This window comes from Perna viridis, chromosome 10 (assembly GCF_037379345.1).
Source record: "Perna viridis isolate PV_CMFRI_1.1 ecotype Kerala chromosome 10, ASM3737934v1, whole genome shotgun sequence".
Classification (NCBI taxonomy): domain Eukaryota; kingdom Metazoa; phylum Mollusca; class Bivalvia; order Mytilida; family Mytilidae; genus Perna; species Perna viridis.
Window position 1 is genome coordinate 31,089,998 of NC_142454.1, and position 14,098 is coordinate 31,104,095.

At 33.1% G+C, this 14,098-nt stretch overlaps 1 protein-coding gene across 1 annotated transcript in view; it reads left to right on the forward strand.

The window, feature by feature from the left end:
* Positions 1–14,098, forward strand: part of LOC148605365 (sodium-dependent proline transporter-like) — a 28,892-nt gene that overhangs the window by 5,502 nt on the left and 9,292 nt on the right. The window contains exons 2-8 of the mRNA XM_088549722.1: positions 9,893–10,013; positions 10,607–10,738; positions 11,209–11,433; positions 11,769–11,928; positions 12,409–12,547; positions 12,977–13,111; positions 13,625–13,728. Coding sequence (XP_088405848.1) covers positions 9,893–10,013; positions 10,607–10,738; positions 11,209–11,433; positions 11,769–11,928; positions 12,409–12,547; positions 12,977–13,111; positions 13,625–13,728 — 1,016 coding nt within the window. The remainder of the gene's footprint in view (positions 1–9,892; positions 10,014–10,606; positions 10,739–11,208; positions 11,434–11,768; positions 11,929–12,408; positions 12,548–12,976; positions 13,112–13,624; positions 13,729–14,098) is intronic.

The window sequence follows — 14,098 nt, forward strand, 5'->3', positions numbered from 1 at the left end:
TGATAAATAAAAGTCATGAATGCCGTCCTAGCCCATCAGGAGAGCTTTTTTGGGGTTGTTAAACTGTATTTGCCTTTGCTTTTTAGCTCCTGTTTTAATAAGACACCTATTCTAATTTTCCAAAATGATAACTTTGTGTACAATATAAGTTGGTATTAACTCGATTAATCAAAGACATGAGTTCAACTACCCTGACTAGTGTCTTTTCATACATTTTTCATTTATTTGGCCACTAAAATAATACAAAATAAAATCAGAAGACTTTTTTTTACAAATAAGTGAATTGTCTACATTACATGGCATGACTCCGATAGACTATATCAGAGTCAGAGCTCGAAGAATAGTAATTTGTACTATTCCGCATGACAATTTTTCACAATTTACAGCATAATAATAATAATAATAATAATAATAATGATAATGATTTTAATAAACATTCCTCATAGAGTTTGGTTGTTTTTTTTCGGGGTTTGGTGGGATTATTTATATGACAGATTCCACGTTTCAAATAGCTTCTCTTTAAGAAACTAATCTGAAACGTTCTTTGAAATAACTAGACAGGTCAAAAATATTTAATAAGGGAAATAGAGGGACATATAAATTAACTTCGTGTAGTTCCATGTATACAAACATTTGAACTTGAAATTGAGAAATCGGCAATCTAAAAATAACGGGTAATGTACAAAATGCGTTTCGTATGTAGAAATTTACTTGACATGAAAAATGTAATAATATGAAATAAAATTTGCATCACAAACATAGCCATTATGCATGCAAGTTAGTTACCAAGTTTGTTCTAATATTTAACCTATATGAAATTTACATCGTTTTTATATATTTTCCTATAATCTAGGACTTGATAACTGTCAAAACATTTTAAGTATTTTGCATTTTGACATTCCTCGAATATGTATTGTCAACATTTTGACATTCTCGAATATGTATTTTCAACATTTTGGCATTCCTTTGAGACACCTTTAATGCATGATTTATTTAAATCTGTGGAGACACGTGCAAGGGTAATACCAAGGAGGGTTATGACGTACAAAAAATAGTGAAACCTGTCTTGGTCGAAGGCTAGATATACCTGAACAAACCAGACACTTTTCAAAGGCCCTTCATACCAGTCAAAATGTATTTTGAAAAGGGTGAACCGAACACCTGTTTAAACCGTACATACTCTCCACCCCAAATAGGAATTTGATAGTTTACACCGATTTGTATAAAGAATATCAAAAACTGTGTCTAGCGTTTTACAGTGGTTTCTTTGTTCCTAAAAATTAAAAAGAAAAAACTATTTGTGTTTTTGTGTTTGTATGAATCACATTGACTACAGGTCCGTCTGTCTGTTCGTAGGTCTGTCCACATTTTTCATTAATTGCTCCAGGCATTGGAATGTAGATGCACACGATGAAAGAGAACGTCAAAGGGCATAATCTTGTAGTTTTAGATTACTTTATAACAATGGTTAATTATTAACAATATACATCGTTGTTTTTCCAAAAAAAGATGGTACACCTAGATACAAATATATAGTTCTTGATAGAGATTCCTCATACTTTGTAAGAAAAAATTCCAAATAATCTTCCAAATATACAGAGGAAGATGTTTACAAAATGCAGGAATTTTTAATCGACCACATATTTGTCCAGAGTGGTGGACATGTTTTTCAACAAACTGTCGGCATTCCAATGGGAACAAATTGTGCTCCTTTACTTGCTGATATATTCATTCATTCTTATGAGGCTGACTTTATAGCTGATCTGATCAGAAAGAAAGAATATCGTTTGGCTATATCCTTCAATCTCGCTTCCCGCTATATAGATGACGTATTATCTTTAAACAATCCTAATTTCGGGGATTTAATACATCGCATCTACCCCAAGGACTTGAGATAAAAGATACTACAGACACTGTGGGGTCAGCCTCATATCTTGACCTACACTTAGAAATCGATGGTAAACTATTGACCAAACTTTACGACAAACGTGATGACTTTTCATTCAGAATTGTCAACTTCCCTTTCATCTGTGGCAACATACCTTCAGCACCTGCGTATGGAGTGTGCATATCACAACTCATACGTTATGCCAGAGCTTGCCGAAACTACGCAGACTTTTTGTATCGCGCTAGAACTCTAACAAATAGGCTTCTGGAACAGGGTTATGTTGCTACAAGATTGAAGTCATCACTACAGAGGTTTTATGGTCGTCATCATGAACTCGTGGATCGTTATGGTATATCCATCTCCACCATGAACAATGATTTATTCAACGAGTCATAGTTTTCCTTTCCTCGTTTGTCTAACCCGGACTTGACTTTTATGAGCTTTTCTCGAAAAACCAGGACGCTTACCCTACCGGTGCACCTGCTCCATGCTCCCAGTTTTTTAGTGGAGTCCGAGTTGCTCATTTGCTTTTGTTACTTTGTATGTATGATTTTGGTTACTTTATGTTCTTTGTTGTGTATGTCTGTTTTCCATGTCTGGTCTTTGTCCCTGGATTACATTCTTTTGATTACCGCTATAACCTTGGTTACCTTGATTACTCTCTCGTGTACATTTTAATATGCCTTAGACATGGAAGAACGATCCTTCGGCTATCATTTGTATTATTAATGTTTTGAAATTAAATCATAATGGCAATAAACATGCGTACGGCTATCACTGCACCATTGTTGCATATTAGAAATGTATTTATTATGATAATTCATACATTGCAAGTATCCATAAAAGGGTGCAATGATTATCGTGCATTTTTCCAAACATATAAGAGTGTGTCTCTTTCATCAAATTACGCTATTTATCATATGTTTCGATGCAAGTATGCTCTCTTTTACGTTTCAAATATTTCATGATCATTTAGAAAATATTAAATATCACCATTCAGTGCAGTAGTTAAGTTTCATTTGGCAAAAAAGTTTAAAAAAAAACAATTTAGCCACGTGTGTAAATGATTCAAATCGTAAATTGAAACTTGAAGTGTATAGTTTATTTCTTATTATTGGGCAAAATAAACATTTATCATTTAACGATGTAATTACAAGGGAAGAAAGCATTTTAATGAACGCTATCTAAGTAAGAATTTATTGTTCATATGTCTTCTTAGGGAGTTAGACCTTGGGTAAGGGCACAACTCTTACACATCATTGGAACGTTTGTATTCAGCATTGTACACCAATCTCATATAAGCATCAAATCAACATGGGTTGATTCCATTCTGTTTCAAATGAAAGTGTCATAGGCTTTCATGAAATTGAATATGATACAAACATACCACTTGTTTCAGGAGTTATGTCCCTTACCATAGATCTACCTTCTTAAGAAGCATTGGAACTTTATATAATTGAATGGTTTAATGCCTTGAATATTATGGTCATGGAAGAATAAAACCTGTCTAAACCGAACCCTTTTTTTTTTGGACTAGGATACTTGTTTTCAAGCTCCACGCAGCGGCAGACAATCGTCTCCTCTCTTACTAACCGCTGCAGACATGCCTTTCGAAATTCGATCATAATACAAACCATACTTTGTTAGACAATCGGATAATGTCGCGTAAATTCATTCAACCTTTCCCGATTTTGCAAGATTCTTGCATTTTCTGAGGGGGCTGGCTGCAGCGTCTAGAGTGAATTTCGAAACATCAGACGCTGTTTTTGGAGCTTGACTTGTTTTATCAAGGCAGGTGTTCGGTTTACACGGGGTAAACAAAATATATTGAAACTGAAAAAAAGGGTTTTTAGATGCTTTCTTGTTTACACAGATTACCGATGTTTTTTTCTCAAGGTTCGGTTTAGACAGGTTTCTGTGTAAATTGTTTGTCTTAATGTACCAAACGATTTTGTTAAATTTGAATAAATACCACTATCCTAAATATACGGGCAAATATTGTCACGTGAAATTAATTTGAATTGAGCTTCATTTGAAATTGATGAAACTTTCACATAGAATATACGTGATGGTCACGTGAAATTCACTGAAAATAAACGTCGTGTGAAACTGACATTGATGCTCGATTCATTTAAATTTTACGCAATGATTGTCACAAAATTTATTTGCTTATCACTGTGAAAATCGTGCATTTTAGGTGAAAATCATGTGAAATAATTTTGTTTTTCTACAACTTTCAAACAGGTAGACATATAACCAACGCTTATCTGAATTAATGAAGACCAACTTGTTCAGCAAAGAATTATAAAGATTCTTACCGACATTTTTTGTTTTGTTTTATCGATTCGGAAGCAAGTATCAAATTCAATGTTTAATTTTGGATGTTTGGGACATATCAGTCACAATCAAAACTGGACGTTTTTGCCTTTGACATAAGTGGACCTCGTGCATATAATAATATTTTCCCCTCATTTACCTTTTGTAGTTTTCTACGTAAGTCGACTGTTTGTCCACTTTTTAGAGCAAATTTTTTTTGTTAAAAAATGAATTCGGTCAGGGTTACTCGTAAGAACAATGAAATGCAACCATGGGAAAATTTCATTTGAATACATAATATGCCTATGTAGAGTAGACATTATTTCAATTTGACAATGACACTCTATTTTTGAAACAATGTCTGACGATTTAAATGAAACTTGTTTCTAATATTTACGATATTTCGTGAATAGAACATGCTATCACTCTGTTCAAGTTAGTTCATAGAGACGTCTATTGTAAAGTTACTATCACAAAAGATTCAGCTATTCAAAAGGTTTGGCATCACCGACAAAGATATAGATTGTGATTTACATCTTTTTTGTCACTGAAATTTAAAAATCTTCCATGGCATTATCGTAACTTAAAATTACTAAAAAGTAAGTCAGTCTGCATATGTTATTCAGTAGATATCCACTGAAGAATCATAAACGATTAAACATTGTCAGTAATCATAATATGTTGTTAAGAATGCTTCAAGTATTAAAATGCCCAAGTGTTTCATATAATTATTTCTAAGGTGGGACAAATGCATGAACATTTATATTTAGTGGGAGATAACTCTAGTAGTTTTGTCGAAACATCTCACAACGTTCCTTTTAAATATCTTAGTTCAGAAAGGATTCCATAATTACATTGTATAATATAAATAACAGAGTTTTATCGGATGTTCACGGTGTAATAAATTTCAATAATTCACACTGTGAAATAAATTCCATAATTTCACTCTCGCACTCTCTCCCATCGGAATCAATGGGTTATAAATAGTAAAAATATGATCACTCGTGTCAAGAACGCTTGCGGATTGAACTCGTGCGCGGAACAAATTACGCACACTCGTTAAATCTAGGCGTTCTTTGGCACTCGTGATATATTTTGGTTATTCACTATTTCCAATTAATTATCCTATTATTATTAAAATGTTTAATCTATGATGTTATATGATTACCGAACTGATCAAATCAAGGCAGTATTCAGAAGGAAAGTGTTCAGCTTAAACTTTGTGCTATATATAATATATAAATATGCAATCAGTTCCTCTGCAACTCGGCGGGTGTTTCTAGAAAAGCTGAGGACGCTTACCTTAAAGGTGCACCTGGTCCATGCTCCAGTTTTTAGTGGAGTCCAAGTTGCCCTTTGCTTTTGTTACTTTGTACGTATGATTTCAGTTGCTTCATGGTCTTTGTTGTGCATGTCTGTTTTCCATGTCTGGTTTATGTCCCTGGATTACATTCTTTTGATTATCACTATAACCTTGGTTCCCTTGATTATTCTATCCTATATTTCACCAACTACTTTTGACCTTAGCTAATAAACAAATCATTTGTTAAATATATAGTCCACCAAAAAATCAACTTCAAGAAACACCTGGAAATTTCTTAGACCCTATAGGGTATGTTAGTCTCGTTCTAGTTTCATTTTCTTTACCGGAATTTACGACGTAGAACGTATTGAAAACCGAAGACCGATCTGCATTTTATTATTTACTTCCGGGTACTCAAAACGCTGTATAACAATGCAAATCTACTATTTTATTTTTTTTTTTCTTAATAACTTTATCATATAGAAATAGATATTTGTAATTTTTATCGGTATTTTTTAAACAAAAAGATGTTTTGCTCTCAACACTGAAGTAAACGCTTTCTAAATGACAAGTCTCCATGCTTTTGAATGGTAGACTATGACCCATTCTCGTGAAATCACGGGATCACATGACGAGACTTACATACCCTATTAGTTATGCATGTCAAAAAGTCTACCCCGGATTTTATGGCTGACGGGAAACTAGGCAGATATCCCTTGGATATAAAAAATAAACTGAGGGTCATTAACTTTTGGCTTAAACAAGTTACTGGAAAATCTGAAAAGCTGCCTGAAATTTTATACAACCTTTCTCTTAAAGGTATGGCCATAAAATATTCTGGGTAAAAAGGTTTAATTAATACTGGATGGGTGTGGTTTGTCTTTTGTTTGAAACAAACAACACGAACATAATACAGCTTGGATATTTTTGACAATTAAACATGTATACCCTATTAGCTAAGTACAGTAAAACTTGTCTAAACCAACCTTGAACAATCATGTGATATCAATTCAAATGTACTAATTTATTTGAACCTTGTTAAACCGAACAAGTGTCGAGACAGAACAATTTTAAAGTACAACAGGAGTTCGCTTGAGAAATGTTTCTTTGCAGTGAATACAACCCTGCCAACCAATTAGTAACTACCGCCATCTGGCGTATTATTTCTATTGTTATCAAATAATGAGTTACTACAGTCCAACAACTATTCATTCATTTGTTAATTAACCCTTTCCTTACCACGCCCCATCATTCAATGTGCAACTAAAGCAATCAACTAAATATTAGTTACTGAGACATGTACACCTCCTATTTACTTGCTCATTTACTTTTGTTGCTTGCTTTGTACGTGTTATTCTGGTTATTTTATGTTCTTTGTTGTGTGTGTGTCTGCCCTGTCTGGTCTTTGTTTGAATTCCTCTAGAATCTTGGTTCCCTTGTGTAAAAAAAGGATTGACGTTTAAAAGCATTTTCTAATTTATTATAGAAAAAAAATACCTTTACAGAGTTAAAGTATGGTATATGAATTACATCAAGGCAGTCAACCAGGATGTATTGAACGAAAAGAAAGCCTTCAACACAAATTCCAGTCTTAAATTTCGAAATTTAAAAAGACTAACCATTGTCAATTATATAATAAGATATACGTGCATATATAATTAAGTTCACAGAGTTCGTCTAACGTCTGGGTATTTTAAAGCTTTTTCATTTACGTGTATTTTATACAGTGGAAACTGGTTCGGTACAGAAAGATGACTTTTAAGTTTACCAAGTTTCAAGATATATTTGAATTGATAAAATGGGAGTAAAATCAAAATTTACAAAGCGCCAATTAATGAGCATAAGTAAAAGGGAAATATAAACTATTCGTTTTTTTTTTCTTTTGTTTTGTTTTGTTTTGTTTTGTTTGTTTGTTTGTTTGTTTGTTTGTTTGTTTGTTTTTTTTTTTTTGGGGGGGGGGCTTGGTTTGCTTGGTTTATTTCTTTTATGTTTTTTTTCTGTCTTGATTTTTATTATTTGTCATCTTTTGATATTATTAAGAGGTTTTTTTTGGTTGGTTTGTTTGTTGTTTTTGGTTTTTTTTGTCGTTTTAGTTTGTTTGTTTGTTTGTTTGTTTGTTTTTTTTTTTTTTGGGGGGGGGCTTGGTTTGCTTGGTTTATTTCTTTTATGTTTTTTTTCTGTCTTGATTTTTATTATTTGTCATCTTTTGATATTATTAAGAGGTTTTTTTTGGTTGGTTTGTTTGTTGTTTTTGGTTTTTTTTGTCGTTTTAGTTTGCTTGTTTGTTTGTTTGTTTGTTTGTTTGTTTGTTTTTGTTTTTGTTAGTGATTTTATATATTTGATTGATTTTTTTATTGTTTTTTTTGGTTATTAATAAGCTGTATTACATTTATTTATTTCGTTTTTATTGACGAAGTCATTTTAATTTCCTTTGTGATATCACGTTTTTTTTTCTGGGTTAACTTTGAGATCACTTCATATAAATATGTCATCTTGGTACCATCACTCTAACCTATTTTTAACCTTGATCCAAATCTCGATTTACATTCTTTTAACAATCTCTGTCAGAATCATGCAGGCAGTAGATGAAACATGGTAAAAACACCATTTTGAAAGTTTAATTTTACTATTTGCGTGACCAGAATCAAGGAAAAAGACAAAGGTTTTCCACATCTTGTTGGTAAATCAAGTTACAATTTCATTGAAATGTATATGTAGACATCAAATAATGGTCTTTTAAAATAGAGAAAGCATCCTTGACTGCTAATATTTCGTCAGATCCTTTGGGCTTTGAGATGCATGCTTCAGCCTGCCAGACTCTTAAACAAAACCATTACACTTAGACTAAGCACATCATTCTCGGTCATATAATCGTTCAAATTATACATAATTACCATTAGAGGTTGTCAATGTAAAATTGATTGTCGTATCATGTAAAGATAGACTGTCCTTCTTTGTGTTACATAAATAAATCTTTATTTTTGGATCTCTTTAAAACCGAATTATGCGAATCATGTCATGATTGTAAATTGATACAATGTGAAGGGACAGTTTTGGGTTTTGGGTCTTATTGTAAGTCTAAAGGAGCAACCATTTGATTTTTATGGGGGACTGGGATCAACTATTTCGTCCTGGATATTTTTTTGTGATAAGACTATCCTGACTTTTTGTTTTGCTTCTAGCCTTTCCTTGATTTTTATTTATGATACATACAAATATGACAGATAATTCAAATTGTAATTAGTATTTTTTAACATCTTAAGCTGATTTTTTTCAACAGACGCATTCTGCCTTTTTTTTTTACCCGAATGGTCAATCTGGATTTTTTTTTCATATGTTACCATCCTGCTTTTTTTTTTACAAATTTAATCCTGCGCCCCCTTCCATAAAAATTAAATTGTTGCACCCTAAATAGAAAATTCAATGTTTAAAACCGGTATTTAAATTTTTGTATGATGACTCTAGTTTTCATGACTGTTGCATTGTTATCATTTATTTAGTTTTGTCATTTTCGTCTAAAAAGAGATCTTTATATTGACAAGACACTTTAAAAAAAATTAACAGATAAATAAAGGACAAACCATATCACATTTTTATTGGTATCATCTTTTCGTGTTGTATTTTTTTTCTATTTGTTTAGTGATGGTTGGTTTCAAATCTCTAATATTTTGAATTGTTCTTGATTGCAATCGACTCGGTGGATTCGTGGTAGCGTGGCAGTCTCGAGTACAGGAGGTAATGGGTTCGATCCCCGACCGAGTCGTATCAATTGGTAGTCACTGCTACATTGCTAAGTACGCGGCATATTAGAAACGTGACGATTGCTTGGCTCGGAATCAGAATAATGCGCTTTAGTGCGAATTGTTACCTTTATGAGGTAGCAAATTAAAAATCTGACTTGGCTTGCAGGACTGGGATAAAGCACGGTCTGTTCAACTTCTATTAAGTAGCAGTCTTTTTAAGAATCATGCAAATTATTTCAAATGTGCTACTCCTAAAAAGGCTACATATTTTTATTTTGTTATTTAGTTGTTTTGTTGCTCTTAGGAGATCATCAACATCGAAAATCCAATATATTATATTGTATTCTAGTGTCATTTACATAATTATCTCCTTTAATTTTAAATTCTACAATACGTTCTATATATTTTTTATCTCCTGTGAACACTGTTATATGAAAAAAAAACACGTTAATTTCTGTTAACTATGACCTTTTAAAAAAATATCAAAAATAAAAATATGTAGGCTTTTCAACCATGAATCTCATTTTGCGTGATTCTAACCCGGAGTGTTATTTAAATGTTACCATCTTTAAATGCGTGAAATATCTTCCATGGGACGTTGAACTATAATCAATCAAATCAATTAATCAATCTTCTTTGCAGAAAGAACTAGAACGTGGCAACTGGACTGGAAAGTTGGATTTTATTCTGTCCTGCATTGGTTTCGCTGTGGGTTTGGGTAATGTCTGGAGATTTCCATACCTCTGCTACAGAAATGGAGGAGGTAATTCGATTAACAGAATTTTGCTTTAAGCGAGTTTTAATTGTATTTTACAACATTGCTTTCTTACTATGTCGTACCTTTCACGATAAGGACTTTTTTTTTAGGAAAACAGATTATGAATAGAGACGAGCAAAGATGAAAACATACTATCTTTAAAAATGATAACCGACGCAGTAAAAGTTTGCTGTTTTTACTTATAACTTTCTACATTTCATTCAAGAAAATAACACATGGCCTGCAATTTCAATTTTCGATAGTTTTTTCGAAAGCCACCAAGTTATCACTATTAGGACAATCGGGAAAAAGAATTGCGATCAGATGACTTCCGTTGCCATAGAAGAGCTTCCATAAGGTCAAATGGGGAAAAACGGAAGTATACCGACTGCGTCGGAAAAAAAAGAATAAAAACCTTAAACGACCACAAAAAATATTTAAGTAATTTTATGTAATCGAAATAATACCCAAACAGTGCATTATCAGACTAGTCATACTTTGCAAAATTGTGCAAATACAGACCATATGATTGAGGTCAGTTATATTGATTTAAGCAGGCTCAAAGTTTGCATTTGTATGTATGTGTATTGTATTTATAGGCGCTTTCATCATTCCATACGCTATCATGTTGGTCATTGCTGGAATACCTCTGTTCTTCTTCGAGCTGTCGTTAGGACAGTTTGCATCCCAGGGACCCATAACAGTCTGGAGAATCAGTCCTTTCTTTATGGGTAAGTTTAATAATCCTGCAGTGAGAAAGTATACGCGATGTTATATTACTATATACTTGATAATATTACTAATATATCTTTTTTCAGTTTGGTGTTTCGCGATGGTAAAAATTATCTTTACTACAACGAAGTTGATTCATTTTAGCATAGTTTAATATTATAGGCATAAATGGGATTGTGAGCAAAACGTGTAATTCTTCTTCAGTTTTTTCTGCGTAACCTCGGCTGGCCCCCCCCCCTTTTTCAAAGTGTCTGTATCGGGTCCTACTTTTGTCTTGTGACATTAGTAAGGTTTCGCTGTGATAAACTTTTCATAGGCTTTTAAACATTTGCTTTTCCTATTTTGGTTCGTTCATTTCTTCTCGAATTTCACAACCGTACCTCTATCTTACTTCGTTGGCTTTGTTTTGACTTTACGGTAAATGTTCTGTTCCAACCCCATGAATGTAGGCATAATTTCTTCTTTTCAGGTGTAGGATGGGCTATGGTGATCATTAGTGCCATGGTATGTACCTACTATAATGTCATCATTATGTACTCAATATACTACATGATGGTGTCATTCGTTAACTTGGATACAAAGTTGCCATGGCAAAAATGCGATAAAGAGTGGGCCTCTAGTTTGTGCAGAGAAGATCCGTATCCTGATTTCGCTTCGATGACTAACGAGACAGACAAGGTTAAAGAAGCGTTAAGTGAGTTTTGACTACTGGTTTTCATAGAATAGTCAAGGTGTTTTATTTCACCTTTATTTCCTTGGGTTTGTAAATAAAAAAATTAAAACAAAACAAAACTAAACAAAAACAGACCTTAGTGGAATAATTTTACCAGGTAAATTAAAAGATAAAACGTATATGAATAAGGTTCAAATTCCAAGAGACAAAGACAAAGAATAGAAGCAGAAGAAAACAACTAATTACAACATAAAAACCTAATGAAAACCTGTACGGAACTACTCAGACTAAAACATTATATTACTAAAATATATTCCCAATGAAATTCACATCATGGAAATGTTTAATTTTTACAGGACTTAAAAGCACTACCTGTTTGACGAAACTACTCGTGAACCTGTCTGACGCTTTCGGAGAAAAATATGATACAATTTCTGATCTCAACTCATCTATACTAATCTCTAACACCACTTCCTGTGATCTTGACCTGAAACTTCCCAGTGAAGAATATTGGTCGTAAGTATAACCTATATTTATTCTTATGCAGAAGACGATTATTTGAGAATGATAAAACACATTTTCTTACATTACCCATGACACACATGGACTTGTGACTAGTGCTACTTTAACCACTGTTTAGTCTGTATTTCATAAAATGGATGTTTTAACCTAACGAAGCTTGCATTGGTAACAGTTTTTTTTTCTAATTGAAGTAGAAATTTTCAGATGATAGCGAGACGGATTAAAAATTGTACATTGAAAACTCAATGACGTCACTCTTGCGTTTGTTGTTACGGATACACAAATTGTAGAATAAGCGCCTTAGATTACTGTGTGAAATATGTTGATTTAATTCTTACAAATATAGATTCGATTTTCAGAGCCGTTGACGGACCAACTGTACCAGGATTTGGAATGCAAAGGTCGATAGCTTGTATCTAGTTCATTTTTGTGTCAATTGACATGTTTTGTCAGTATTTATGTTATCTGTTTTAGGCGGTATGTTCTTCGTCTTCACGAAGCCAACGGATTTGACAATTTTGGAGGACTTAGCTTGAAGCTAACAATTTGCCTGTTGTTAGCATGGGTTGTTATTTTCTTCTGTTTAATGAAGGGAATTAAATCCTCTGGTAAAGTAAGTATTTTTATTCTTTCGGTTCCTTTAGAATAGATGCAGCTGTGTAGTATGCCAAAAACTGGTAGCAGACATTTTGGAAGAGAAGCAGGAAGAGACCATGATTTACCAACGGTTTCACAAGGATGTCTTTTATCTTTTGGTTTTTTTTTTGTTTGTTTTATTTTTGTTGTTTTGTTTGTTTCATTTGTTTAGTATTAGAATATTGCAGTTTTATTGTATGTTTGTTTTAATTTCTTTTCTTTTAATTTGAAAAACTGTGAATTTCAAAACTACAATCATACCAGGAGAAACTTACAAACAGGTCCAGACGCGGTTGACAATAGAACAGAGATGAAGCACAACTGCCGAAAGAAGCAAATAGAAAATCTTAAAAGCAAATCAACCGGAAGTCGAAAGATTCTATTAATGTATATTTCAATATTGTAGGTCGTCTATTTCACAGCGACATTTCCTTACATTATACTTGTCATCTTGTTGATAAGGGGGGTAACTCTTGAAGGCTACGAGAAAGGCATAGAATTTTACATGACACCGGATTGGGACAAATTGGCAGAGCCAAAGGTATAGTCGCCAATTATTGTGAAACACAGAAATTGTATACATAGAAATCAAAACGTACATTTGTATAAAAAAAGTACTTTTATACATATAAAGATGGTTCTCTTCTGTTCATTCAGTAAGAGACCAAGAAACGTAGTTACGGTGTGAAACAATGCGAGTGTTTGTAATGTGTAAATCATGTGGTACAAACGATAGTGTGAAGAACATCGAATAGAAACAACACTATCAGGTTAATGATATATTAAAGTTTTGTAAATCTGAAATTTCCCCTTTTTGCTGTACGATATAAATCGTCATCAAGCATACTTTATGTTTTATCTCCTCTTCACGTGCAGAAAAACGACATAAGGGCAATTCATTTGTAATGTTTATGTTAACAATTAACGTTTCTTAATGTCAAAGATTTAAGTTACCTTTTTAGATTATGAAAGCCTGTTTTTTATATGAATATTTATAAAAAGCGAAGTCCCGGACTGTAAAGGTATGGACTTCAGTTCCTTCTTTGTGTTTTAGGTGTGGGGTGATGCTGCTACACAGATATTTTATTCACTTGGAGTGGCATTTGGTGGACTTATGACCATGTCAAGTTACAACAACTTTAGGAACAATACTATCAGGTTAATGAAATATCAAAGTTTTGTAAATCTGAAATTTCCCCTTTTTGCTGTACCATGTCAATCGTCAATAAATATTCGGTTAAAAATCAAACTAAATGTAAATTTCTGAATATTTTAACAAGTTGAATCTAAATATTTACGCATAACGAGAAAAGATATGGTGGATATGTCAAAGAGACAGCAACCTCACCGGGACCTACTCTACTTTCTCAACGGACGCAAAAGATTTCTTAAATTGGACCCAGGCGCAGTTATGAAAAAAATGGACTCGATCAAAAACTTAGGCTGTACGCTGGACTCGCATTCAATTTCAAAGCGTACGTTGGACTCAAGCGGAGGGGTAAACACTCCAGTTTATGTCTTTGGAGCA